This window comes from Pogona vitticeps, chromosome 9 (assembly GCF_051106095.1).
Source record: "Pogona vitticeps strain Pit_001003342236 chromosome 9, PviZW2.1, whole genome shotgun sequence".
NCBI classification, from domain to species: Eukaryota; Metazoa; Chordata; class Lepidosauria; order Squamata; family Agamidae; genus Pogona; species Pogona vitticeps.
Genome location: NC_135791.1, coordinates 26,284,349 through 26,312,271, shown reverse-complemented (window position 1 = coordinate 26,312,271; position 27,923 = coordinate 26,284,349). Strand labels below are relative to the sequence as shown.

Genomic DNA, 27,923 nt, shown 5'->3' with positions numbered 1-27,923 from the left:
ACTTTGGTCCCATCAGTGGAAGTTATGGGCAAGTCCCACTCGTCATCCCCACAGCCCACTTCTGTGTTTGCCCACTCTACATTAGCCTTGCTTCTACTCCTGCCAATGAGCAAACTTGTCTTCATTCGGTGAATGATTCACAACACAACAGGACCTTACATTTATTATGTTTTATTCAAAGTCTTTCCAATTTTTTTTAAAAAAGATAATTATTAAGAACCATTCCTGAAGAGAGTCAACACAATCAAGTTTCAGTGATTTGGAAAGTTTTTTTTTTAAAAAAATTTCACACATAGAATATCATACTCAGTCCGAAGGGTCGCTGCCCCTCGGAGGGGAAGGGGTCTGCCCCATAGAAGGAACAAAGATCACAGCAGAGGCACAGAACCAGGCCGCACAAAAACCTTGACAATGTGATTGGCAGCCTTCTGGGGTGGATGCTGGTCTCAGAGATGGGCAGGAATGGTTAAAGCAGCAGAAGGGAAGCGCCTCTAAACTGAAATGTACATGGGGCATAGGTCCTCTTTTCCAAATGAGATTCCGTCTCTGAAGACAACTTAAAAAGATGTCCTGGAGGGTGGGGATACAGGCACAGACCCCACTAGCTTTTTGGATATCCCCTTTGGTGAGGAGGGGCAAATCTGGGGCAGCCTTCAAATGCTGGACATGCTCCCCACCCACTGCTAACTAGCCCGAAGACAGGTGGGCAGGTAGTGCAGAGGCAGACGTTCTGCTTCCTTCTGAAGATACCCACCACCCATGTCAAGGAGAGGTCCACCTACTGCCAGTGGGAAACCCTTGCCTCTGTTAATCCCAGAGGAAACAAGAGGCTGGAGCATCATGGAGTGAAACCAGCTGAAAGGAAGCCTCTCGGAAGAAAGGGCAGGGAGTCGTCCAGAACAGCAGCCGCTCGAAAGGGAAAGAGGAGCAGAGGTAGAGATGCTCTTGAAAAAAGCATGACAAAGTTCTCCGAAAGAAGCTGAACCATGGGCAAAGCCTCTCCGTACAGCTCCCTCCCACAAACCCCCAGTGTGGAACAAGGTATCTTCACCACATTACAACTCTCTTGGAATCGACAGTTACCAAGCTACCCGGTGGAGCGTTTCCCGTGGCTTCTCCTGGAGTTCCCTGGAGCAATCCCATGTACTAGGAAAGGAGAGAGAAGAGGTGGGGTGGGCAGGAGAGGGGTTGCCAAAGCACAAGCTGTTGCCCTCAATGGCAGCAGATGCATCACACACCCCTCCCACCTGCCTTTTTCTCTTTCCTTTTGCCCCGATGTACAGCTCTGCCACCAAGAGTCTCCCCCCCTCCCTCCAGGATATCAGCAAAGAGGAATTAAGGCTCAGTAAAACACTCCGTACCGTCTGTTAGGAGGCTGCTGGATTGTTTAAACAGCAGTACCACACCCAGATACAGTGTCTCCAAGGAAAGCGTTTAGCTGGTTGCCAAGATCCATGCGAGCAGGCCTTTCTGCCCTCTCTTCCCCCCCCACCATCCCACATGCTTCCAACTCAAGTTGCACCAACAATCTGTTGGCTCACGGTTTGCTCTCTGATCTCCCCCCCCCCTCCTCCATCCTGGATTTAAAATTCTTAGCAAACTGGATTCCAGGGTGGAGATACAGAGACTTGAAAACATTACAACACCCTTCTCTCCCCTTTGAACTCTCAAGGAGAGAAGTCTTTTGACAATTAAAAAAAAAACCAATTTAAACAAACCACCTCCTGCTTCCGTGAGAATCTGCCTTAGCTGAGCCAGAGTTCATTTAAGCCTCAGTGTGGCCAGAGCTTGATTGGGGGAGGATGGCCGACAATGAAAGCTGGGATCTTTTTTAAAAAAAAAGGGGGGGGAGGTCCATTCTAGTTACAGAATGTGCCAGGAGATGGGGGTGTAAAAAAGGGAAGCAGCCCCACAACATCCCATCTCAGGGAAGAGGCTGAAGGAGCACAATTATTGGCTGAGTCCTGTTCAGGGTAGGGCTAGAGCCATCGCCAAAGGAAGCCAACTTGCACAAGAAGCCAAGCCCAGGGGACTAAGGAGAGGGGCAAGACCAGCCTCTCCATTCTGCTCCCCCCCCTCCACACACACACACACACTCCATCCTGCCTTTGGTGGACGCATCTGATAGCACGGTGCTGCCAACCCAAAGGGCACTGGGACAGACTGAACGCAGCCACCTCTTGAGGAAAAAAAAAGGACCCCCGACATGGAGGAAGAGACAATTCAAGACTTTTTCCTGCAAAGCTGGACCTACAGAGAGGGATGACCCAAAGTGGGGTGATTTCTGTCACTTTTCTATTATTTACATGCAGATGGAGCCCAAGTCGCCCTCCCAGAGATGGAGAGAGAGAGTGAGTGAGTGAGAGAGAGAGAGATGCCGTTGGCCGGGGCCGCTCAGAGGGTGTAGGCGTTGCTCATCAGGTACTCCTTGTCATCCAGGGTGTTCCACACGGTTCCCAATGAAACTCCCGGGCTCCTCCGGCACAGCTTGACAAAGAAGACCACCATGGAGCCCAGCAGGACGGCGGCCATGATGGCCAGGAGCACAGCTAGCACCACCGCTGGGGGAGGGAAAGGGTTAAAGCATCAGAGTGAGGCAGGGAGCCACAAACAAGGTGGGGTGGGGGGGCATGGCTCAATTTCAAAGGGCAAGGAGGATTCCCCCACCCCCACCCCTCTTTCATGGCCAACCAGGGGAAACCTGGACTTGAACAAGGTGTCTTTTGAAGAACGTGGGTGTCCCAGCTCTGCATTTTGCTCCTTTCCCCATGAACCGCAAAGAGGGAGGTAGGGAAGCGACAGCTCGTGGCAAAGTCCCCCTCGTTGCCACCACTGCCCGGTGGGCCTTCTCTTGGGGAGATCCGAGGGGGGGGGCGCAGCCAGCCAGGGTGCTTGCAACATCGGTGACAATTCTGACAGAGGCCCCAGTTTTGGAAGAAAAGCAAAATATTCCAAGTCCTCCTCTTTCTGAGCTATTGCCGAAGTCAGGAGGACCCAGTTCGGGGGGGGGGGGAATCTGTCTTCCCTCCATCAGACCCCCCCCCCTGTGGGCTGCAGCCCAAGGACCAGCCCGTTCATCTTCAGAGTTATCAACCTACCTCTGGTGGAGTGGACCAGGGGGCCCGCGAAGTGGTGGGAGTGGGTGTCCGGGTCCAGTTCTTCTGTAATCTCTGGAAGCCAAAGGCAGCACAGTCAGAGTTGGTGGAAGGAGAGGAGGAGGAGGAGGAGGAGAAGCCACAAGAGTTTCCACCCTGCATCTTAACCCTGACAAGTTAAAGAGGGCAACCACCCGTGGCCCCAAGGGACATCTGTGCAGGGGGAGTCATGGCATAGCAGCTGAACAAGGGCGTATCCCAGGACTCAGGCAAAGCTGCAGGTAAGGAAGGATCGGGGCCAGGTCCTTCGTGTCACCCCCCCTTGCTGGAAGTTCATTACTTTTTCAGCTCTCCTTCCTCGTCTTGGGCAAGGCGGGAAAAGTCTCCCGAGCTCCCCCCCCCCTCGAGAAGCAGCCTCCCCGGGGAAGCCAGCCCTCGGCTCAGCTCCTTCCAAGCAGCTGGCTCCCCCCCCTCCCAGGATTTGAGGGCCCCTTTCCTGGTCACCCTCCACTTACCCCCATGTCCATTGCACTGCTCCAGGCAGTGTTCCTTGAAGAGATAGTTGTTCTTGTTCCCGTCACAGCCCCCGTAGATGAACATCTTACAGGTCCGGGTCTCAATGTCGAAGTACCAGCGAGGGAAGGAGGCCCGGCAGCGTCCCACCTTATAGGGCACGGCGCAGAACTCTGAAAGCGGAGGGCAAAACACCCATGAGTGGCACACCTTGCACCTAGAGGAGAAGCTGCTGGACCCCAGAGGGCAGGAATCCCCTCTCCTCCCTCCTCCACCCTCCACCCAGCTAGCCCTGGTGGAACAGGGCCAGACATCCACAGCCGCCCCGCCAGGAAGAAGATAGTTACCTTGGAAGCCCTCCCGGAAGTCTCCTGGCTCAGGATGGGGCCCAGATTTGGACTCAGCTGTGGGGAAGTGAGAATACAGAGCAGCTGAGCCGGAGGTCAAACTAACTCAGCCTTGACCTATCCTAACAGACAGGGATGCTTTGCCCTGCCTACAAAAGGCTGCAGCCTGGAAAGAAAACCGTTGCAAGGAACAACACTGCCTGTCATTTCTGGGTTGTGTGTGGGGTGGGGGGTGGGTTACAAGTTCATATTAACAACATTTATTTGTGAAGCAGCACTAAGAACTGACAATGATGTGTGTTATCCGTTGCATTTTGAGAAGGGAACCGTATTTGGCTGTTTGGGACAATTTTCCATTTTTAAAGGCAAATTCTTTTAAATTATATATATTTTTAAAAACCCAACCCTAAGATGTCCCTTTTAAAAACCACGCATTCACTTTTTAAAAAGCAACCCTCCCCCAAAAAAAGCAAAAGCAAATTGTGCTGCTTCTATAGCGTCCCATAGTGCTTAAAGCACATGAATTGTTTAAAAGATTGTGGTTTAATTATGTAGGCGACACTTTGCCCACCCGCCTGCCCCCAGCAAGCCAGGTACTCAGTCTTCTAAGTTCTTCCAGCAAGGAGGGTCAAACCCAGCTCCTTGGATGGGAAGAGGCCACAACTTGTTTGAGTTCTTGGGATGGAAACTCTCCCAGGTGAACAGGGAGGTCCAGAACGTTCCCTGTGCCTCAAATTATAGCCAGGAAAGCTATGCGCTGCCCTTGGTGATGCTGAACATGGCCACCAAGCAATGGGTTTGGGCAGGGGCTGTCGGCCTCAGGATGGGTCTCCCAGGAGGCTTGCAAGCGAACCTACTAGAAGTAGTACCTGAACCTTCCCCTCACCCCAGAGCTTCTGGATGGAGGCCTTACCCTTTGTGGTGGTGGGTGTCACGGTTTCTTCTCCTGGCTGGTCAGGGGCCGCTGTTGCCTTCACATCTTCATCTGAAACCCAAGACAGTTTTGGTGTCAGGCTAACATTGCATGGATGACCTAAGAGCAGATGCACCTGGAGGCTTGGTCAAACCCAGAAGTGGGCCATTCCTGTGCATCTGCACAGGATCCAGATATGATGACATATTTTTTTTCCTTGTCTCTGGGCAACTTGGTTGAGCCAACGGCTGGGCAAGAGAGGCTTGGCCACACTCTCAAGCTCTCTTTAGCCTGATGAAGGGAAGGAGATGCTCAACCCAACCTTCATTCCTCAATGCTTGCACTGAGAGGAGAGGTTCCATTTATATTGGGGAAACCTTCAATTAGCTACTTACACTGTGGCTTAATCTGCCTGTTCTACCTGTCCGTGCACTGCACAGAGAACTGTTTAGCTAGGCAATCCATATGTGTAAAAATTGGGAAGCCACATGGGGCCAGTAACCAGACAGGCAATCCAGAGCCACCAAAGTGCACACAGACAGATGCATGGAAAATATTGGGCAAAAAACAGTCTTCTTCGATATCAATGGACAAGAGAGAACAGAAACCCCTCGAAAGCAACCACCTCCCATAAGTGACAGACGGCTGGGTGTGGAGAGCAGAGCAGCATGCAAGACAAGGAGACGCACACTCCGGGCTCGGTGTTCCTTTGGAGTAAGAGAGGAGGAGCAGGGAGTCCACTGCAGGCAGGGGACTTCAGCATTTGGGCAGAACCCCAGAAGGAGCTCCCCGACCACATCACAGCTGCCTCCTCAAAAATGAAACTGGCAGAAGGTAGCCAAGAGTTACCAGAAAACCATGGACATGTCTGGGCGCCGCGTGGTGCACCTTGAGTGTATGGGCACAGAAAAGAGTTGAGAACAAAAGCCCCACCCCAAAAAAAGAAGAAATGGGTTTTCCAGAAGGCCAGTCTGTCTGCCCAGAGCCTCGTGGCGCAGTGGTTAAAACGCTGTACTGCAGCTAAAACTGTGCTCACGACCTGGGGTTCAAATCCCAGGTAGCCGGCTCAAGGTTGACTCAGCCTTCCATCCTTCCGAGGTGGGTAAAATGAGTACCCAGCTTGCTGGGGGGGCAATGTGTAGCCTGTATAATTAAAATTGTAAACCGCCCGGAGAGTGCTTGTAGCGCTATGGGGCGGTATATAAGTCCAATAAATAAATAAATAAATAAATAAATTCCCTCCAGCGGAAGAACGGCAAGCTCTCACCTGGGACGCATGCTTGGCGGCAGTCCTGTTCCGAGAGGAAGTTGTTGAGGTTGCCTGTACACCCCCCAAAGATGAACTTCTCGCAGGTTTGGCTGGTGGCGTTGTACCACCACCTCTGGAAGGCAGCTCGGCATCGGCCCACGACTTTGGGTAGCTGGCAGGTCTCTGAAAGCAAACAGAGTCCATCAAAGAGAAGCCAAGTCCAAGGTCGCTGGTCAAGGATAGAAGGTCCCCATGCAGGAGATGCCACTGCGTCCACCTGTAACCATCTGAGAGCATCGGATGGGAATGAGCCTCAATGGGCCACACGGCCAGCCTTCCTAGTCTCCCTTCCTGTGGAAGCTTTGCTATGGGGGTGGAAAGGGAGAAAACCACACTCCCCTACTGGCAATCCCTAAGGACCCATCATCTACTCCAGACGGTTGATGGCTGAGTTTCAGCAGCCAAGGCAGCCACATATCCATATATAAACAACCAGAACTCCCAGCTCCTTTTGTGCCACCTCCAGAATGGCTGGGGGGGGGGCAAAAATAGCTGAAAAGGAATGCAATGATGTGTCTTTTGGGAGAACTGAAAAGCAAGACTCTTAATAAAGCTCCTGCTTCCAGAATCCCAACCCAATGAAGACAGATGTTCAATGTTACTGCCAAAAAAAAAATCAAGCAAAGAAATGGCCTAAAGTTGGGGGATCCCTCAAAATGCTTTCCAAGAATATTTGCCATCCCTCACAAAAGGAGGAAAGGAAGCAAGCAAGCAAGCACCTTATTTGTGGTTATGTGTAACCTGTATGTCCTCTTTAGTCCCTCTCCACAAAGGAGTATGTCCTCATTAGTATCAGAAATGATGCCCTAACATGGCTATGCTCTCTGCCTGGCCAACTGGCCTGTTGAAGCTCTGCTCCAATGCAAAGAATAGTGTTTTTTTGGCCACATGGGCACCCCAGGTCTAGCAAAGCACTTGCTTGGCTGGATCAAGACGTTTGCCCAACTAGTAAGTCAACGGAAGTTCCCCAAATGCAACAGCCAAGGCAGCTTTTGAGGATGACAAACCTCTTTATGGCTCACCATGGCCTGGCCTGGCGCCATTTCAGATCACATACCTCTCTAGGGTGAGGCCCATCTCGGCCTCAGGGTAGCCAGAGACTGCTCTGTTCAGAGAGCTTAAATTCCAGGAAGCTTCCTTGGGAAATATTTGGGACCACCCACAGGGCCTGAAAAAGCCTCTCCTCCCTGTCACTGCACCCTAGTTCTGCATCATTGAGGCCACATTTCTGCAAAGTGCTTTTTATCTTACAGTATTTATTTCTGGGGCATCTCCTTTAGGGTGATCACATGCATGGTATCAACCAGATGGCTTTACAGGTTATCAGCCACATACCAAACTATTCGTTGGATGGTTTGGGCAACTCACATGCACCCCCCCTTCATTAAAACAACTTCAAAATCTAATTAAATACTGACCAGGGATTCCTAACTCACTATATACAGCAATTCACAGTTATCTCTACCACCTAATGGACGGCCTAGATTATGGGCACTAATCAGCGGCTGCCTGATTTTACAAGGCTCTCCATGTTTTGACTCTCCATTGAGGCTCCTGCCACCAGTGTGGAGTTATCCCTTGAACCCAATATTCTTATTGATAATTATTTGGGACAACCATACTTGGTAACCCATCTCTCCTTTGCCTACATGTGGTCTGGCTTCACAAAGGCTCACCTTGAAATGGAACCGTACGTCTTTCAGGTGCCAAAGCTTCCCTGTTTTCTATTTTTATACACTTGTTTGTATTTTTGTCTGGAGACGACTGCGCAGACTAACACGGCTGCTTCTTTGGAATCTTTGAAATCAAAGGCAAGGCCAAAGTTGCTGGAGAGGCTTCTGCTTTGTGGCTCATTAACAGACTGCCCCAGCTGGTTCTTCTAAGTTGTGCAACCAGGGCAACAAGGAAGAACTCAGAAATCACTCTCTCCCCCCCCCCCCCTTGTCTCCTTCCCCTTCCAATCCATTATATCCACCCCTTCTCCGCTCTTATGAGGCCAGATGGAGTTGAAATTTGCTAAGTGGTGAATTTCAGCCAGAGAAGCAATCAGGGGTGAGAGAAGCAAAAACAAGGAGGGGAGGTTGACTATGAAACAGCTGGGAAGGGAAAGGGGACTGCTGTCTGGGGGCAAGGTGACCTTTTTAAACAAAAATCCAAGGAAGAGATCTTTAACATGTCTTACTTTTACTGTAACTGTTGGTTCTTAACTTTTTTCCATTGCCATGTAAGCCGTGTTAATGGGTGGCCTATAAATGGCCCCAATTAAATTCTGTGTTTGTAGCTCAGAACAAAGAGAGCTAACTAAACCCTGGGTCACAATTTTTCCAAAGAGGTTGCTGTGTCTATTTGCAAAACCAACATAGGTTCCTGCAGGCTAAGTTAAAAGGGGAAGAGAAAGGAGGCAAATGAGAACAGCAGCAGCAAAAGCCAAATCCAGTATCCGCTTAAAGACTAGCAGATTTATTCCAAAATCCACCATGATCTTGATTCAGGAAAACCCAGCCTTATTAAATAAATCAGCAAATCTTGGGAATCCCTCCGCACCCCCCCACCCCGGTCTTTTGTATTTTCTCTATGTCCTTTTCTCCTTCAATTCTGCAAGGCAGACTAACATATCAGAAAAAGGGGGTTGTGGCCCTCTTAAAGGGCAACAAGCTAAGCAACAAGCTAAAACATTTTTTGTGGCTTGAAAGCTCAGCAGGAAACTTTCCCTCAGCATCTCAAAGACATGAATGTTTTGTTTTGGCATGACTGTGTGTGAAAACACACTGCTTTTGTTCAGCCAGCTGCTGAACAAAGGGCTTTATTGAAGGGTTACAAAATCCTCGCCACCTTCCTTGTTTCAAGCATGCCAGTTTCAAGCAGGCCAGAGCCCCTCCCCTCAAAAGGGAAAAGATCCCCATAAGAAAAGTAATGGAGAAAGTTGTGTCTTCACTGGGGAGGGAAATGAATTCATGCAAAACATATTTACCCCGCCTTTCTCCTTTAAAAGGACCCAAGGTGGCATACAAGGAAAGACCATATTTGAAATTGAAAACAGTGAGTACACAATGGCGGTTAACATCATTAAAAGACAATATGTCAAGCTACAAACAATGAGTGAAGAACCATCTTACATCAATAATAGCAATAGTAAGCAAAGATCAATAAGTATGCAAAACTTTTTTTTAAAAAAGTGCCACTTTTGGCACACTGTGGAGATGCCCCAAAGTTTTGCATTTATTGCCTTTTCATTTTTCTACAAAAATGCAAGGCAAATCTTTTATCCTTCTGGAGACAATCCATAATGTCTCCAAGTCTAAACCAATTAGCAGTGGCATATCTACTATGAAACGAATGCAGTGTAAGTTCCCAAAAACATAGGTCCGGCACTGGTAGTTAAAAATCTCCTTCACAAACGGAAGGTGGCAACTAAACCACCACAACTGCTTGCCCACAACAGGTCTTGTGCTGTTCTCCATGATCCCAAAGCCCTTCAAAACCCTTCACATGGGCAGAGGCATTTCGGAGCCGATCCACGGGTCTGAGACTGGCTAACATTAGCAGAACCTGCTCCTGCTGCAAATCTGCCCTTTGAAACAATCTGCCTCTGGATGGTCTCCTCCCGAAGGGTCTCGTGGGCAATGAAGGGCGAGGAAGGGCTGCCCGTGTGGGTATGAAAACACGCCGCCTGAGGGGCAAGCCCTACACATAGGCAAGGAAAGCCTGGAGGGCCTTGGCTGCTACCTCCACCACCCTGGTCTGTGCCAAAGGCCCGGATCCTCTGACTCAGCCCTGGGTAACCATGGTGACCTCACCGCAAACAGGTCAGACCAGTCTGAGGCCGGTCACCCAACCCTGGGCGCACCCAGTTCAGTCAGGTTTCACGCTCCATCTAAACGGGGCCAGTTCAACAGGAGGGCAGTGAGTGAGCGTATGTGTGTGTATGTGTGTGTGTTTGTCACAAAGACCAACTCAGAAACATGCTCTCTCGGGCCCACCCGTGGGCTCTAGGGGACCAAGCCCCCCCCAACAGGCCCCCATTATCCACTGGGATGACCCTGCTTTTCCGAATCCAGAAGCAGAACCAGGCCTTCTCCCTCCCCCCCCCCATCTGATCCAGGAATAAGGAGCCTCTGATCTGCGTGGTTTGTTTTTTGGGGGGGGAGAGGGAGAGAGGAAGTCTTCCATCAGAACAGCTGGCTCTCGCCAGGGCAGGGGTCCGGCCACCCACCTCCTGATTTAAGCACACCGACCAAAGCCTTGGGGGGGGACGTTCTTCACCAGATGGGTGCCAACACTTAAGTCTGGAGTCAACCTCTCCCTCCGAGGTCCACACCGCCTGGACCACCACCCCCCTCCATCCAAGCCATCCTCAGGGCAGCGGTACTACACCGACCCCACCCCGCAGGCACCTCCACAGCAGCCTCGCAGCTCCGCCTGGACATCGTCCCAGCCGCCTTCTTTGGGGGGCCGGAGGGGGGCTCACTGCCCTGGGCAAAGCCTGGCCCCCCTCGCCCCCGACCAGAGGGCACCCCCTCCCCCTCCATCTTCCCAACGGGAAAGTCAGCCCGCCCCCCGGAGGGTTGTGTCCCTGCCTCTCGGACGGTGGGGGCGGGGCGGAGGGGGGCTGCGATCCGAAAAGGAATGCGCCTTCCGGGCACTCCACAGACGGGACTGACCCTGGGGCGGGTCAGCCCCCGCCGCCCCCCCCCCACACGCCGACGAGGGAGGGGGCCGGCCCTCTCCGCGCCCCTAAAGGAGGCCGAGCCGCGTGGCCAGGGGCGGAGGGCCAGGAAGGGGAAACCCCGGCCGCCCCCGGGCCCGTCCACCCACGCACGCGCTGGGTCGCTCGCGGGGGGGGGCGCTGGCGGCCGGAGCTTGACCGTGGCCCTCTCCGCCTCCTCCGGGCCAACTCGGCCTCCCGGGAGAAAGGGGAGGCGGCAGCGCAGACCTGGGGGAGGGTCTCGGGGAAGCGAGGTGCCCACAGCGCCCCGACGAGACCCCCGCTCCCCACAAGAGCCCGGGAGGGATCCGACCCACCGGCGGCGGCGGCGGCGGCGGCCTTCACGGGCCCGACAGGTGGGCGCGGCCGCCAGCCCGCTCCTCCCTCACCTGGCCAAAGCGGCGCGGGACCCGCGGCCCCAAACCTCCCGCTCGCCGCCCCCCTCCTCTCACCTGGTAGCTCCCCCGCCTCCGCACCCAGCACGAGCAGGGCCAACAGCAACGTCGGGCCCGTCATCATCCTCCACCTCTTCCTCCCGGACTCCATCACTTCCGAAAGAGCTCTGCCTTCTCCGCGGCTTCGGCTCCCGGACCCCCGCAGGTGAGCCACGCCTCCTGGCCCCCCGATGCCCAATAGAGGCCCAGGACGTCACAAGCACCGGGAGCCACGCCTCCCCCCCAGCCCCACACCTGCACGGAGAGAAGGAAGGAAAGCCGCGCCTACCCTCTTTGCATAAGCGACGGAGAGTCACGTGGTGGAGCAAAAGTTCGGACGAAAACACGGGACTACGCGCAGCCCTCGCGTCCGCCGGGAGGGGGGGGCGACCGGAGCCCAGAATGTTATATTTTGGACTACCAGTCCCAGAATCCCCCAGCCAGCAGTTTCTCCCCTCTCCCCGCTCAGGCCCGGACTTTATCAAGCCTCCCCTCTATCCCCATTCCGCCCTTCTTATTTCTTCTTCTTTCTCCGGTGGGTGGGGTGAGAAGGGAAAAGATGTCCCTCTTTTCTCACCAAGGGGCCCACGAAAATCGGGATCTCCACGGTTTGCGGGGAGGGGGGGAAGCAAAAGTGGCGAAGTCTTTTGTGAGCCCCACCCCTTTCCGCTTCTTAGTCGCCACCGCCGCGATCTTGGCTAGTTCGGAAGAGACGCAGGATCGCGCCTAGTGGCTACTCATATCGGGGGTCTCCAGGTGAGGGGGGGCGAGGAAAGGGGTGTTTCCCGTCTCCTGCGTTTGAACACGGGGGAGGTCCGAAGGATCTGCTTCTCCTGGCCGGGGGGGGGGTGGCGGAGGTCAAACGGGTCCCCGGCCTCTCCCCAAAGGGCTACAGAAAGCCTCGTCCGGAGCCAAATGTCGCAGGGGCCGGGGGGGGGGACTTCTCCTCCCGCTTGCAAGAAGAGCGTCTTCCGCTCCTGGTGTCGCGTTGATGCCTCGCTTGCTGGAACGAGCCCTCGGAGCGTTCTCTATCTTCCCGGCCTGGCTTTCCTTCCTCTCCGGCTATCTGCTCCGCTTTCCTGCCCAGTCGTGGGAGGCGTTTGTGACTAACAAGAGGTTAAACTTGTGGTTTAAAGGTTAAGAAAGGAGAGTTGAAAACAATATTTTTTATGAAATATGGGGCAGATTTTTTTGGAATATATGTTAATAAGAGGAAAAGGGGAAGCTCCAAATCAAGAATCAATGCAGTTCTGGAGGACAATAGAAGAAGAATATAGATGAAGATTACAGCAAAGGGTCCCATCTACGGTGGTGGGGAACACAGTAAAATTCTATTGTAGTTTATGTGTTATATGTTTATGTGTACAGTATAAGTATAGAAAATAAAAAAAATATTTTTTTAAAAAAACAAGAGGGTCATCATCCAAGCAAGGGAGAGGAGGCCCAGAGGGCGGCATCATCCTGCAAGACGCACACTTTCCTGCCCTCCCTCCTCCCCCCTCTGTGTGCGTGCGTGAAGCCTGAACAGTCACAATGGGGGGAGGGCGGCAGTGCCGGCCAGCCACGGGAAGGGGGCGCCTTGTGCCTGCCCAGCCTCGCCTGGACGGGGCGGCCGGGCGGAGGCGCTAGGGGGCAGGCTACCCGGCCGGAGCATCTCTCCGCCGCAGGGAGGGAGGGAGGGAGGGAAGGAAGGAAGGAGGGGCCGCCGCCGCCCCTTCCCCGCCTCCCGGCCGCTATAAGGCCCCGGGGGCCGGCGGGCGCTCCGTCTAGGGCGGGCGACTGGCCATGGCGGCGAACCGGGTGGGCAGGCGTCTGGGACGAGCTTCGCCGGCGCGCTCGGGCGGGCTGTCTCCGGGAGGGGTTCGCACGGAGCGGACGCCTAGCCCGGGCATCCAGCGGCGCCAGGCGCGAGTCACCGTCAAGTACGACCGGCGGGAGCTGCAGCGGCGCCTCGACACTGAGAAATGGATCGACGGCCGCCTGGAAGAGCTTTACCGCGGGCAGGTGAGACGCCGGCGCCGGCAGCCCCCTTGAGCCGCCCTTCCACTCGCGCCGGGGCCCCTCCCCAGGCCGGCCCGGGACCGCGGGCGCCTTTGGCGAGGAGGATGCGCGGCCGCGGTGGCCGTCAGACCCAGGCGTCCGGCCCGCCGACGGCTTCTTTTGCCTTGCAGCCGAGGCCCCGGCAGAAGCGGGAGCGAGAAGGCCGGCTATCCCCCTCTGGGTCCGGGTGGCTGAGGGCGAGTCACTCCGCCTAGGCCACCGGACAGCAGGCGCTTTGACTTTCCAGCATCGGCAGCTGGAAAACGGCCTCCCCCGCCTTTCTCTTCGGGACATCCGGGGTTAATTCTCTGTGGGGACCCCTCTCTCCCACACCCACACCCCTCCCCGGCCCAGCTGCTGCCTTACTGCCCTGGGGTTACCATCTGCCCTGCCTGGGAAGCGCATCTGGTGCCTTGAGCGCAGGGAGGAGACGGGGGGCGGGTTTGGGAGGGGTCTTCTGCTGCTTCTCTCTCTCTCTCTCTCTCTCTCTCTCTCTCTCTCTCTCTCTCTCACACACACACACACACACACACACACACACACACACACACACACACACACACACACACACACACACACACACACACACACACACACACACACACACACACCAGGTACAGTACACCCCTGAGAAGAGGCAGACTTCCGCAAGGCAAGAGGGGCAAAACCGCAGGATAATTTTGACCCTGTACACTTGCAATGGAGCCCGTGGAGGCGAGTGAGGTGGGGTTTCGGGGGGGGGGGGTCTAGACAGAGCAGGGGGTCTTCTGGTTTCTAAAGCCCGTTTCAGACCTGGTGATGCAGAGCCAGAAACCTGTCACCCCCCTGGTTCCTGCAACTCCCATCATCCCCAGCCATTGCCCATGCTGGCTGGGGTTTATGGAAGCTGTAGTTGAGGCTCCTGGGGTTACCATCTGATGGACTGGAGGGGGTTGCTATATCCTCATTTGGGGGGGCAGTCGCTCCAGTCACAGGTGACCCACCCCACTTCCTTTTGTCCCGAAGGAAATATTGGCTTAAAGGCAGTAACATTATTTCACTAAATAGAATTTAAAACCCATCAATAAAGAAAACAGAGCGTCCATTCAATCAAAAGTCCTCCCTTCTCTGCAGCTGTTACATTAATTACCAAGATCTTTCTCTTCAGGCAAGCTCTTGCCAATTAATGGGACGGTTGCATTAATAAACTTTGGCTGCTGGCGGAAAGAAACCCAAGTGAGGAAAAGGGGGAGGGGGCTTAGCCTGGCCTCTAGTGGCAGGGAGTTCCACAGTCTGCAAGCAAGTAGGCCCTCTCTTGGGATACTGCCAGGTGCATCTCTAAGGATGGCAGGAGCAAGAGAAGCAGCTTCCCAGGGGATGCCAAAACCCATCCCGGCTTATAAGGGTCTATATAGGATCACTAAGAGAGCTTATTAGGCAGGTGCATTAAGAGGTCTTTGTGCCTATTCCCCCTCCTCTGCTTATTTATTCTGCAAACTGTAACACGTTGCCACTGTACCCAGTGATACATGCTGTGGCACTGTTATCAGGCTGCTACAAGCGCTATTCAGCGCTCCTTGGACATTTCTGGATTCTGGATCATTTTTTAAAATGCAAAGCCTGCTTTTGATTCCCCCCCCCCCGCCCCCGCCTTGTATTTCACTGCAATATATCCTGAGACCATGTTTACCAATTCGATCGGTTGTGCAGGAACACGTCGGGCTCTTGGGTTCTCGTTGTCCTGTTTCGGAAGAGCCATATGGAGGAAAGGGTCTGTTTTACAGGGTTTCAGGAGGGCTGCCAGGCGCTGGTGCCAGATGGATGGTGCTGAGCACTCTCTGCTCCTGCCCGGCAGTTTTCTTCTCGGGCTGTGCAGCAGGAGGCGAGTGGTACAGGGAGATGGAAAGCAGGTTCTTAGTTTCTCTTAACCCATCTTCCTTCCTCCAACTCCCCTTCTCCCTCCCCTCCCGAAACCTTCTATGCAAGGGAAGGGACTTTGAAGCTGGTTCAGCTTAATCTCGCTCCGTTTTCCACCCCCGTCACTGTTGTCTTGGCAGCTCTGCAATCTTTCAAGAGTATCTTACTTGTCTCTTTTATCTGCAGTCCTCCAAGGATCTCTGTGGGTCCTCCCCACCATTCCCCTTAAATCTCCCCCTTAATCTTGCTAAGTCCTTTTTGCTTTCTCTCTGGATAGCTTGGGCTGGGTTAGAATTAAGGCTCTAACTCCCAGCTTGATCTCCTCTCTCCAGTTGTGATGGGAAACCGAGGAAAACGGAGCCCTTATAGCTCAGTGGTTCCGGCCTCTGGCTGTGGTGCCAGAGGTTGGGAGTTTGATTCCCCCATGGGGTCTCCTTGAGAGGGGCTGGAATCCCTGATCCACATGGGTCCCTTCCGGATCCACAGTTCAAAGATTGTTATTCGTACACTCCTTCCTTGCCAAGCTGTTTTCTCCTTCTGCCTCCCTATAGCCTGTTCTTCCCCCCCCACCCCACCAGCATCCCTGTGACTGGAACAGAGGCAGCGATGGTGGGGCTGCTTATTGCTAGCATGCAGAACTGCCCCGTCGGAGGTCCCTTCAGATCTTGACAGACTACTTTCTCACTGATGCAGCTCCTTAATTTCAGAGTCAGGATGTTATGATCTTCCAGGCTGTTAGTTCCTCCAGTTGAGAAGCACACAAGTGCTCTGTCTCTCTCAATCTCCCCTCCTCCTCCCCCCCCCCCCACTCCATGGTTTACAACTGCTATTACATTCCTGATACATGAAAGCAACAAAACCTGGTTGCTGGCCACAATTTTCTAAACAAGAAATATTTTGAACACATGCAGTTTCTCGTCTGAAATTCACTTGAACCCTAACAGCTTTATGACTGCAGGGATAAAATGGAAGTGAGCGTTGGCGGGCCCGATGTCACATGTCTGCTTGGGAAGAGGCGCTCTTTGCGATATGGGGGGGGGGAGAGAATAACAATATATTTGCAGTGAAAGAATAAAATGAAAATCTGTAAATAGATATATCCCTGGTGTAAAATGTTTGGAAAAAAAAGGAGAAGGGAAGGATGCTGCTGAGGGTCCCTGGAAACGCACACCAGCCCAAATGCTACTACTACCCCCCATTTTTTGGGAAAGGGGATGGACTTCCATGCTTGGCCCCCTGCTCATCATGCCATGACCTCCTGCTCCATGCTTGGCCTACAGCTCCTTGTCCCAACACCCTCTTCTTAGCTCTGCGATCCAGAAACAGGCGGGTCCTCGTGGCTAGGTAGTCTGCAGAGAAAGAGTTAATAGGATCCCTGGCAGGGGAAGGGTATTCATCCCCCTCTTTTGTCCTCAGGGTGGCCTCTGAAGTTTCCTCTTCTCTTCCTGCCCAGATAGGATTCCTTCCCGGCAACGGCGGGCAGGCGAGTGGGAGGACACGGAGAAGCTGGCTGATCTCTCTGGTCTCCAGCCCTTCCATGAAAGGAGCGAGTCTCCAGTCTGGGCTGCCTGTCCCAGGGGAAGGAGGCTGAGCGCGCTGGCCAGTCTTGCAGTGGCAAAAGCCGGTCTCAGCCTGGAGCACTTTGTGGCACACATCCCTGCTTCTGGATGCCTTGAAGGTGCCGGGATCCTGAGCCACGGCTGTTTTGGCCCAAAGGGGCCATGTGAAGGGCCACCCTGCCCCCAAAGGGCGCCAGTGGTGCAGGAGGAGTGATGCAGTTGCTTGCACCTCCCTCCCAAGGGCACCCTCTAAGCAAGACCCCTCAGATTTGGCCCCGGGATTCATGGAAAGGGGAACACGGCCTTTCTCCCACTCTGGGAAGGGAAGGGCTTGGAACACTTCCATCTAGAAGTTTAGGCCTCTGGGCTGCAGACCCAGAGGGTGGGAGTTCGATTCCCCGCTGGGCCTCCTTGACAGCAGCTGGACTCTATGATCTGTCGGGACCCTTCCAGCTCTGCCATTCTAAAATTGTGAAGAGGGAGACGGCTTATCAGATGCACCTAAGGGAAAGTGGTGAGGCTAGCCCTGTGGAGGTGGCAAACTCTGGAGGTGGCACCTGTCTGTCTGTGTGTGGGAAACTTCTGCTTAAAGGCTGTAGCTGCATGCTGCTTCAGTGACGTGCATACACTCCTGCCAGGATGCGGCAGCGGCCAGCGGGCGGGGTAGCCCCCTCTTCTGCCCTTTCGCTCAGAGGTAGAGCATAAGGTCAAAGGGTTATTGTAGCCAATCCTAGTTACGATTAGGTAACGAGTATCCTATCTGTTTCTCTAATAACAAACTATGTAATCATGCTAAGTCCATAGTCTCTCTTGTTCCGTAATCACCACATATGTGCAAGCTGGGCTTAAGTCTCTGAACCCCCATCCCCACCCCACCCCCAGGTCCTTCCCAGAGTGTAAAGGCTCTGCTGATGACGGGCACCCTGCGTCTGCTTCTAAGCACTGAAGACTCAGGCTTGGAGTGTTTTCACAGGTGCAAGCAAGTAGAAGCTCACAGTCATTCGCCCCATGCAGTAGCTGGGCCTCTGTTTGCAACCCTTCCTTGAACCTGGTTTCTGCAGAGCCCTGGGACCTGACCACCCCCTCCCCCCCCCCCAATTCCTCTTGCAGGAAGCTGAGATGCCAGATGAGGTGAACATTGACATCCTCCTGGAGATGGCGACGGATGAGGAAAGGGCCAAGAAACTGCAGGTGAGGAAATTGGGGGGACACCCACCAGGAAAAGCCCAATGAGGAGGTAGAGTCTGAAAAGGGCCCTGTTTGGGGACGGGTCGGGCTGGTCCTACCAGTCCAACATTATTGGGAATCAGAACTGAGGCAAACGAGCAATTCCTCAGAAGTTGGTGTCAGGGCCGTTATCTCCCCGCGGACCACTTTGGCACGGTCACGTCAACTGAATTGCAAGCAGCGTGAGAACCGAGCGAGGAACCCGGGGGAAGAGTGAGCTGCTGCTTCAGATCCGGGAGTCGGACCAGAAAGTCTGGATCTTGCCATTGAAGATTCCCAGGGTCAGAGGAGGAGGAACTTGGGCTGGTGATAAGTTTTCCTGTCCCCAACTCCTGAGCCAAGGGTATGGCTGTCTGGTCCCTGGCCTGCATAGAAGAGCTGGCCCTGAATTGTTCAGGGACCGAGGTCTAAAGGGCGTTTGCCTTTCGGTTTCAAGAAATAAATATCATGGGTGCGTAAAAGAATGTCTATGCATGCCATTGTGCGGTACCAAATGGGCTGCTAGGAAACGGAACGACGCCGGGGGTCCCTCAACGCTTCCAGGCAGACCGAGGGTCCAAGGAGGGGCCTTGGGCAAGGAGTCCAGAGAGCAGATGTTTGGGCAGGGGGTTGGGGCAGGGAGGAGGGCCTCCCGTCGGCCTGTGGGAGAGTTGATGGTGGGCCATCTTTCCACAGAAAGCTTGGGGCCAAGCCAGAGCCCAAAGACAAACCACCTCCCCCACCCAGCCCCTGGGAGAAAATATAAGGCAGACAGCTAGAAAAAACAAACTCTCTCGCAACTCTCTGTGTGTGTACCCACACCCCCCACTCCCAGGCTGCCAAGTTGGGGGGCCATGAAAAGGCTACCAAATGACTTGGCTTTTGTACATGGGGTGGGGTGGGGTGCGAGACAGGCCCCCCCGGCAGGACTACCCGCTGTGCCCTCAAAGCATGTTGCCCTCTGCCCCCCCACACACACCCACAGCCATTCCTCACTCTTCTCTCTTTTCCAGGGCATTTTGGAGTCCTGCCACAGCAACACTGAGGTAGGTGCACCAACGCTCTGGGGCTTCTCTGGCTGAGCCCCGTGTGGGGCGTGCGCATGCACCGTGTGGGGCAGAAGTGGGTGTCCGGTGAGTGGCAGAGCTTGGTGTTGCTCAGGGGTTCCTGCCCCACATTCTGTGGGGGATCGGGGTCGGATGGGGAGTTCCCATTCCATGCAGGAGACCAGCTTTCCCAGAGCCACTCTTCCCCTCTCCGGCCAGATGCTGAGCCTCCCAAAGGAGGAGGAGGAGGAGGGACCGGCTCCAGGATTCTTGGAGTTCCAATCCCAGCTGGTCATTTGCAAATAACACCACTGCCTTCTCCCATCCTGCTTGGCCCGAGAGGAGCCCGTTGGCTGAGTGGTTCTGAGTGTCCTTCCCTCCCTGTCTGTCCCACAGGGTCTGGCTGCTGATGGCACTCGGCCCTTGAAAGCCGTGGTAGCTGATGCCCACTGGTGGGGTACAGAGTGGGGCCCCTTCTTCCTTTGCATGGCATCATAAAATCATGCCATTGGAAGGGTTCAACCCCCTACTCAAGGCAGGGATTCAAGTCAACCTGCCAATTGGTTGTCGAAACGTCTCTTGAACGCCTCCAGCGTTGGGAGCGCTCACCGCCTCCTCCTGAGGTCACGGGGTTCCATCCTTGTACTGCTCTAACAGTTAGGAAGTGTTTTCCTGATATTCCATCAAAACCTGGCTTCCTGTTTCTTGAAGTGCATGGTTGCGTGTCCTGCACTCCGGGATGATCGAGAACCAACCCTACGTACGACCCTCACCCCCTGCTGTGTGGAAGGAGTGTTCAGAATTCATGAGGGGAGGGATTGTCCCATCGGCCCAAACTGTAGGAGAACCCCTTGCCCTCCAGGGTCGCTGGCCAGCTGCACGGAGCGTGGGCCCCACCCAGAACTGGGAATGCGGCCACCCAGCTCCCTGTTCAGGGTGGGTGGGTGGGTGGGTGGAGGGGACAGATCTGACTTCTCCTCCCCCCACCTCCATTCCTTCTCTGGCTTTGCAGGACTTCATCCGAGAACTCTTGGGGAAGCTACGAGGGCTGCGGACGGAACACGTCCTCCGAAGGATGAGCCCCGACAGCCGAGGGGATGCAGAGCCGGATGCTGACATCCGGGAGCGGGTGTGACATTGGGGGGGGGGTTTCGGGGGGCGCAGCACCAAGCCTGCTCCAGCAGGCAGAAGGGTGGGCAGCCAGAAGCCGCCGCTGCTGTGAGGAGGGACGGGTTTCCTTGCTAAGGGGTGCCTGGCTGGAATGGCGCCATTGGCACCAAGGGGAGGGGGGCCGTCCTGTTGCACCCCTTGGCCAAAATCCACAGCTGGACCAGGCCAGGAGGGTGTCCCGCTGGGCCTGCCAGCCTCGCTGGGCCCTTCCTGCCCAGCAGCTCGTAGAACTGGTGTCCTTCCAATTTGTGTAAATCTCTGTACCACGGACACGGTGTCTGTCTGCTTGGTTTTTCTCCTGTAATAAAAGTGTGTTGTCTTTCATGCTCGTGGCTTCACGGCTGCCTCCACCAGGGGCCAAGGGTGTGTCCCCCCTCCCCGCGCACCCGGGTTCTGGGAATGGAGACCTGCGGGAGGAGGAGGCCGACTTGCCCGCCTCTCGTCTCCTCCTGGGGCTACTCCTGGTTCAAGGCCTGGGTGTCCGAAGGAGAGTCCACAGGCTGGACTGGTCAGACCAGGTAGCTGAGAGGGCCTAATCTGGGAGCTGCCTGGGGCAGCCGGCTGGTGGAGCAATCCCCCTGGCTCAAGCAGGAGAACGTGGCACCTGAGAGAAGCACAGCCTGCCTTCCCGCCCCCCGCCCTCACCTTTTGGAAAATGCCCATCCATTGCTCAGGCCCCTGCTTGGGTCAGAAATGGCACCCTCGGCCAGTCTTCTCTCGTCTCCGACACGGCAAAGAGCACCTCCTCCAACCACCACTGGCCCAGCTGGTCCTTCCGTTCCGGTCCGAAGGAAGACCTTTCTGGACCACAGCCTTCGGCTCTGCTCGCCAGCCTTCCCTCTCCGTCCACTAGGAACTAGTGCCTGGGGAGGCTTGGGGTTCAAGGCCGGCCGGCCAGCTGGGACCTGCAAACCTCCAGCCTCTGACTCAGCCTCCAGCTGCTTGCAGGGACCCAGGGTGGCCTGGTTGTTGATGAGCGTGGGCTGGCGGTGGGGGCGGGGGGGGAACCCTCCTGGTAGACTTTGTTTACAGCCCAAGAGAAACAGCTGCATGCAAAGGATGGCTGTTGCTACATCTGTGGCCTCCGGTGACCTACAAAGGGAGGCGGCTTCCTGGCTTCCTAATGCTGTAATGGCTGGACAAAGGATGCCAGCTCTCTTTCTCACACACAAACACACAGAGACAGCTCTCCCAAATGGTCAGCACATTGCAATCCTCTTGAGACCTGAACGTTTTAAGTGCAAACGGTCCCTCGGTTGAGCCCTTGGGGCAGCAGACAGACAAAGGGTGGGGCTCGGATGCCCAGGGCCCCTGCCCTCTTGGGGTGCCCCAGGAGAGACCTTTAAGGGGGCAGAGTGCTCTGTGGCCTCCCAGGCTTCTCCTGGGCTTTCAGCTGCTCCTTGTTATTGCTCAACCTCCCTCCAGCAGCAAGGAAGGCTGGCTGGCCTTTATGGTCTCTCTCGCTTGTGTGTGATGGCCTGGCCTCATCGGTCATTTTTCCCCCCTTTCTTTCTCAAAAGCCCTTCCTTGATCCTTTCTGGACACGACCCATCTGGAAAGAGCGGGGCAGGCTTTTGGCGGCAGGAGCTCGGCGCTGCTCGCCCTTGGGAGACGTCTTCCTGGCCCTCTTTGTTGCGCTCTCCCTCTTGTCTGGGACACACACTGGCCCATTCATGCCTTGCCCCCTATTTCCCCCCCCCCTTTATTGTTTTCCTTGCCCTCAATGATGGCTTTGTTGGCCAGGCCAACCTGTGCCAGCCTCTGCTGGGATGACTCTCGCAAGATCACAGGGCGCTGAAGCAGCTCACCTCCAGAAGGACGAGCTCCCGCTTAACAGGGAGAGGCACGGAGACGAGGCTGTCCCAGTTGAAACGGCTTCTTTGCCCACCACCACCACCAGTGTACTACCTGTGGGGCCATCAGCAGCCCCCTGCCAGCCCTTGCCCCTTCCCTACAGCCAGCCTCCTCCTCCTCCTCCTCCTGCTAGAGCTTCCCATCGCTCCAGCTGTTGCACCCAGTTCTCTTGGGAGCCTGGCTTATTCCCTTATTTGGGAACAGCCAAAGGAAAGCGTATATTTCTGTTCTTCTGCACACAAGGGGGGCTGTGCAGCTGTGGGTGGGGGTGTCCCTTGATGGTCTCCAGCACCATCTTCCTATGCACACTTAGCAAAAGGGGCCCGCTCCCTGTGAGACCCCTCGCGTGGACCGAAGGGGCTGCAAGCAAGCATCCTCGCCAAGCCCCCAGAGCCCAACTCGGCCCAATGCCTGGGATTCCAGCACATTTCCATGTGGCGGCCAGTCACGAAGGAAGGGAGCAGGGCAGGATTGGAGGAGAGCCGCTGCTGAGGGAGGAGGTGGAGATGCCGTCGGAGCCATGCTTGCAGCCCTGCTGCTAGTTTGGGAGAAGGGCATGGCAGGGGGGGAGGGAGCCCACCAAGACAGACTCTGAGCAGCAAGGAGGCCAGGTCGGCAGGAAGGAGGACAGGAACATTTTCCAGAGAAGTAAACGCTGGGAAGATGCTTCCCAAAAACAAGGGCTTTGCATCCAGTCCTCAACCCCTGCAGGGGCCGGCATGCAAGTCTCTCTCTCCTGGCATAGGGTCGCTGTTTAGGGGGAAAGGAGGGAGGCAGCCACACTGTCTGTCATCCCAAGAGGATCAACGGGGGGGGGGGGGGGCTCCGGTCTGTGGCACAATAGCCAACCAGCGCTTGCCCCCTCGTGGCTTCATAAGGCAATGCAATATCCCACAAGAGGACAAGCAGGTGGAAGTATAACTGGAGACCCATTCAGCTGCCGGGTCAGCCTTGGCTGCTCTCCCCACCTCCTCCAGGCCTCCACTCCAGAACACAAGGTAGAAAGTTTGGGCAAAGTTCTGGTTTTTTTTGCAGCCCACACTCCAGAACAGTGGAGAGCATGAGCCTGGCCCAGTTTGCGAAGGAGCCCACATTATTTAGGGCGGTGAAAACAAAAAAAGGGGCAGAGAACATGGAGAGCGGATCCTCCCAGGCTGTGGCTGGATGGGCACCAAAAGAGCAAACAGAGTTGAGGGTTAAGCCATACAACTTCAAAGCTACAGTTTCACACCTTTGCTCATAGCTCCTGCCCCGGTGGTGGTTTCACGGCAAGGGCTCCTGGGACTGTGGTGGAGCGCCTGTTGTCAAGACAGCCACCAGTGAGAAAGGTAAATTCTACATTAAGATCGCGAGGAAAGGGTGCCATTTGCCCCGTCTGCACTAACTGAAAAGTCCCACAAAATTGTACAGGAAAAGACAGCCACCAAACGGTCAGCAGCCTGGTGGGACTCCCTAGAGAAGGAAGGAAAAAATGCAGCTGTTGAGCGGATCGGAAAGAAAGACAACGAAGAAGGTTCAGCAAGAGAGTTTTATCAAAGTAGCTGCAGTGTGTGTGTGTGTGTGTGTGTGTGTGTGTGTGTGTGGAGCAAAGGATCCTTTGCCCTTCCTTTTAAGGGCCGTCCAGTGAGGATGACAGCCACAGAAAAGCTAGAAGCTTTACACCAGGATGGAATTTCCTGTCTCGGAACGTCCTTTTGTCCCGCTGCTGCTTAGATGTCTTTCAGATACAGACCTGCAGAGGAGGAGTTGGAGAGATCACTCCTGCAGAGGAGAGTTGCCGTGGCTGGCCGGGTGGCACATTCACCGTCACCAGGGGACTAAATCTCTCTGTCGGCCAGACCCCGGGCAGGGGTGGGGTGCCCTGGGCAGCCCACGGATTCCCCAAGTGGGAGAGGGATCCAACTGGCCCTGGCCTGACGTGGCCACAGGGCTCCTCTCTCTTCGGACTCCTCGGCTGGAGCAATTCAGACCGGGCCTTTCAAAGGAGCCCCGTTTGGAGGAAGCAGCAGGCCAGCTCCCATGCACGCTCTGACTGGGGAGGACCTGGGATGGGGGCCAGAGCAGGTCTATTGAAACCTCCAAGCCCATTCCTGGGGGGCCAAGAGTTGACCCCAGGCCATGACTTCTTCCGGCAGTTTGCTCAGAATCCTTCCATCCCCCCAAACTACTTCTCCCTGGGGCTTCCTCGGCCCCAGCCCCATTCCAGCCACCGCTGGCATTTCTCCCCATGGGGCCACGGCCCTACGGACAGGGCCAGCCAAGAGGGAGAGATGGCGGCCCGGTCATCGCTACAGGGCTTTGGGGGTGGGCCGCTGGTACTCCTCCATGATGCGCAGGACATCGTCCAAAATGGAAGGGCCCAGATCAAGGTCCAGCCGGAGCAAGGACTCCGATCGAGACAGGTCTGACGTGCACCGGCTGTCGGCGCAGAAACTGCTGTCGTCGCCTCCCACGAAACTACCCTCGGGCAGAGCGGCCGAGGAGAAGGAGATGGAGGAGGGCAGCGGATCGTAGCGTGCCGTGGCCGAGAAAGAGAGGCCCCCGGCCCTGCTAGGGAAGCAGCCTTCCGCACAGCTGATGGACATCGAGCGCTGCTGCGGCAGGGGCTGCGGCTGCCCCCCACTCCTGGGCCTCTCCTCCAAGTGCAGGCGGGGGGGCTTCGGCGGGGCCTGCTCGTGGCCCTGGCCCCCGCCGAACACGGGCAGAGAGACGGCACTCTTGAGCAGGGTGCGGTAGCCGGCCCCAGGCGGACCGTGGCCGAACGAGGCTTCCACCGACCCCGACGGGCCACCTCGGCCGGACAAGCGAGGCAGGACGTCGTACCTGCCTTGCAGGAAGGAGAGCTCCCCAAACATGTCGCCCTCCCCATCCAGGCCGATGTGGGCGCTGTGCCGGAAGTCCCCCAGCGGAGGGCTGATCATGTCGCTCGACAGCACGTCCCGCAGGCGCAGCTTCCGGCCCCGCTTGGGGGTCGAGGTCTTCAGATAGATGGGGGTCTTGGCTGGCATCTCCGGACCTGCCAGAAGTCTTGCGATCACGGCTATTGGGGAAAGCCCAGGAAAGGGTCTCCTGGGTGCCAGCTGGGCAGCAAAGGAAGTGGGGGGGGGCAGCAGGTGCGTGGGCAGGCGTGCACACCAAGCCCCCTCTGCCCCAGTTGCGAGTCGCTCCCTTCAGCACCACCAGGAAGTCGCCATGGGCTGGCACTGAGCTTCTTTGCCCACTCAGCTGTCGCTGCGGCGCGGCATCCTGTGTCCCTGCTGGAGAAGAGCAAACCATGAGAGTCGCCCGTGCAGAAGAGCCTGCCCTGGCCCAACCCCACCCCATCGATGCTGCCAAAGGCTGAACACACCCACCCACCCCCGACCTCTTTGTGGTATGCAGAGATCTCTCCCAGGGGCCCTCGGCCACATCCTGCTCCGTCCCCTCACCACGAGCCACTTCCTGTGCAGGCTGGAGAGTGGGAAGAGGCCAGCGGTTTGGGACGATGGATGAAGCCCCTGACAGACTCCCTCTCTCGTTGCTCATGGAGGGTGGGGAAGCCTCATACCCCGCAAAGGGCCAAAGAGCACCCGTGCCCAAAGAGGGCCAGCTTTCTCTTAAAAACACGAGTGCAGTAGCATCGCCGCTAACAACGGCCCCAATGACAGCAAGACAGCCCTCCATGTAATCTTTTCCAACCCCTGTTTGCACCCCTTCCTGCCGTGCTCTACGTTATCATGTTTCTTTCCTATTCTGCCTGTTGTGTGGATTTCAACTTGCGTTGCAAACTGTCCTGCAGTGATTGATGATGAAGAACGGCTGATTTATCTAAAGGTTTTGAATAGATGCCGGCTCAGGTCAGGATGACACCCGTCTCCGGTACATCTCTCTCCACGTTCCTCCAGATTGTTCAAAAGGTTAGCTCAGAGGTGACCGTCAAGGGTTGCTAGGAGGAGGAGAAGGGGCTCTCGGGGGTCTTGGCACACAGACCAGGCTGGGCCAGCTCTTTGCCAACAGCCACCCACAGGCCAATGCAATGGCTGGACGAAGCCCCGAATATTCCTGTCCACCATCACAGGGAGGACCAGCTTGTACATGAGCCAGGGCGGAGCAGGACATCACGGAAACCGGGCTCCTGGGCAGAACAGGGGCCAAACTGGCCAACCGTTGGCTTCCCCTTGCCCTGGCTGCCAGTCTCCTCAAACGCCACGCCACTGCATTCCCCGCACAGACCCCTGGGATGCCATTCCCAGAAGAGAGACGGCTTGGCGTGCCCATTCACCCTTTGATGCCGGTCGCAGAGGCGCATCTGAATAACTGAAAGGGGCTGCACAGCGCATGGAATCACACACAGCAGGCCAGGTTTATTGGGAACCAGTCTCCCGACCACCTGCTTTCCCATCTCAACCGAATGCCACAGCTCCCCACTTGCACGGGCCCCAGGGGTGCTGCTCGCCACAGCCGCCTCTTGGCACTGAAAGGAAGATGAGAAGGAGGAGGAGGAGGAGGAGAAGCAAGGATGGGCTCCTTACATAACTGCTTATCCCATTTCCTCTGCCCTTCCTCTGCTCTTGCACTCTGAATAGCAGCTTCTTCACAAATCCTGAGTCTGGATGAGGCCCCTGTCACTCTGATATGTTGCATAACACCATGCAAGGCAGCCAGCCAGCCGGCAGGGCAAGGGAGCTAACGATGGTCAGGTCCGGCAGATGAATGCATGCATGGTGCAATTAACACTCCCACATCCCGCAACTCCTGCCTCCTTAGAGAGGTAGCCTTCCAGGGACTGTGCTTCCACCAGAAGGGTACATCTGTCCCTCTGCTCACCCCCCCCTGTGTTGCACCCCACCACCTGAGAGCGTACTTACCGGCGTGGCCACAGACGATCATTCACACCCCACAGGGAGGGGGCTACCCAAACCCAACTTTTCATCAACGAAACCTCCTGCTGCGGGACTTGGACTGGCATCTGTTTCCAGCACCGCCAGCTCTTCCCTCTGCTTTCGGGTTCTGCGTATCATCAACCCTGCCCACTTAAGCCACATTTACCTTCCCGACACCCCCACCCTGCAAAAACTCCAAGGGTCCCCGTCAACCCCCAGCCCCACCCTGCCTCGTTCAAGGGCCCTGCTATGCCAGAACCCGTCCCATTTCCCCCTGGCGGCCAACTCTTGACATGTCTCCATTCTCCCCCCCCGTGCGCCTGCACCCACCGCCCCTCTCTTCCCCTTCACGAACCTCACCTGCCTGCAGCTGCCTGGCCAGACGGGTTGCCTGCCTGCTGAGGGAGTAGGTGAAGAGAGGAACAGCCAGCTGAATCCCCAGCGCCCCCGGAGAAGCGAGCTGAGCTCCAGCCAGCCTCTGACGCAAAGCCCAAGCCCAGCTTAGCCGGCCTCTCTTCTCTTCTCCCCTCCCCTCCCCTCCGGGAGGCCTTCTCCTCCGCCCAGCCCAGCCCAGCCTCTCTCGCCTGAGCACAGCAGGGCCAGCGCCTGTCCTTGAGCCCGGAGCTATCAGGCAGGAAGCCCGAGAGGGCACGACTTCACCCTGCAAAGGAAGGCTGTCCTTGGGTACCTCTCGCCCCCCACCCCACCCCACCCCCCAATGCTTAGCCCATGGAACCTCAAAGGTGACCCAGGAGAGGGATGAGCCCCTGCTTGGTGGCAGAAGCAGAGATTCCAAACCAACCCTCCAAGAAACAGATCAGGGGGGCTCGGTGTTGCCATCCCCACAAGCTACCCCTTCCCAAGCTCTTTTTCAAGTCAGCCGACAAGCTCTCTCTCTCTCAGGTCCAGCAGCTACGGAGGGACACTTGAACATACGGATCTCAAGGGACCAGCCAGGCCAAGGCTTTCTTGAC

The 27,923-nt window shown here is 55.9% G+C and overlaps 3 protein-coding genes across 4 annotated transcripts; 1 reads left to right on the top strand and 2 right to left on the bottom strand.

Moving 5' to 3' along the window:
* Positions 1 to 155: 155 nt before the first annotated feature.
* Positions 156 to 11,493, bottom strand: SPINT2 (serine peptidase inhibitor, Kunitz type 2). Its single transcript, XM_072979812.2, has 7 exons — positions 11,335 to 11,493; positions 6,136 to 6,300; positions 4,869 to 4,940; positions 3,956 to 4,012; positions 3,611 to 3,781; positions 3,099 to 3,170; positions 156 to 2,561 (listed from the first exon to the last, which is right to left on the bottom strand). Exons 1-7 carry the CDS (start codon positions 11,426 to 11,428, stop codon positions 2,395 to 2,397), a joined length of 798 nt encoding a protein of 265 aa, XP_072835913.2. The 5' UTR covers positions 11,429 to 11,493; the 3' UTR covers positions 156 to 2,394.
* A 1,479-nt stretch (positions 11,494 to 12,972) lies between these two features.
* Positions 12,973 to 20,557, top strand: PPP1R14A (protein phosphatase 1 regulatory inhibitor subunit 14A). Its single transcript, XM_072979813.2, has 4 exons — positions 12,973 to 13,320; positions 17,922 to 18,002; positions 19,031 to 19,063; positions 20,076 to 20,557. The coding sequence occupies exons 1-4, from the start codon at positions 13,102 to 13,104 to the stop codon at positions 20,196 to 20,198; spliced, it is 456 nt and encodes a 151-aa protein (XP_072835914.1). The 5' UTR covers positions 12,973 to 13,101; the 3' UTR covers positions 20,199 to 20,557.
* A 1,509-nt stretch (positions 20,558 to 22,066) lies between these two features.
* Positions 22,067 to 27,644, bottom strand: LOC110075722 (cdc42 effector protein 2). 2 transcript variants are annotated; one of them, XM_072980061.2, is made up of 2 exons: positions 27,305 to 27,644; positions 22,067 to 25,344 (listed from the first exon to the last, which is right to left on the bottom strand). In XM_072980061.2, exon 2 carries the CDS (start codon positions 25,093 to 25,095, stop codon positions 24,376 to 24,378), a length of 720 nt encoding a protein of 239 aa, XP_072836162.2. In that variant the 5' UTR covers positions 25,096 to 25,344; positions 27,305 to 27,644; the 3' UTR covers positions 22,067 to 24,375. The 2 variants fall into 2 exon arrangements, with proteins under 2 accessions (XP_072836162.2, XP_020642870.3); XM_020787211.3 differs by having other exon boundaries at positions 27,310 to 27,644.
* Between the last annotated feature and the right edge of the window lie 279 nt (positions 27,645 to 27,923).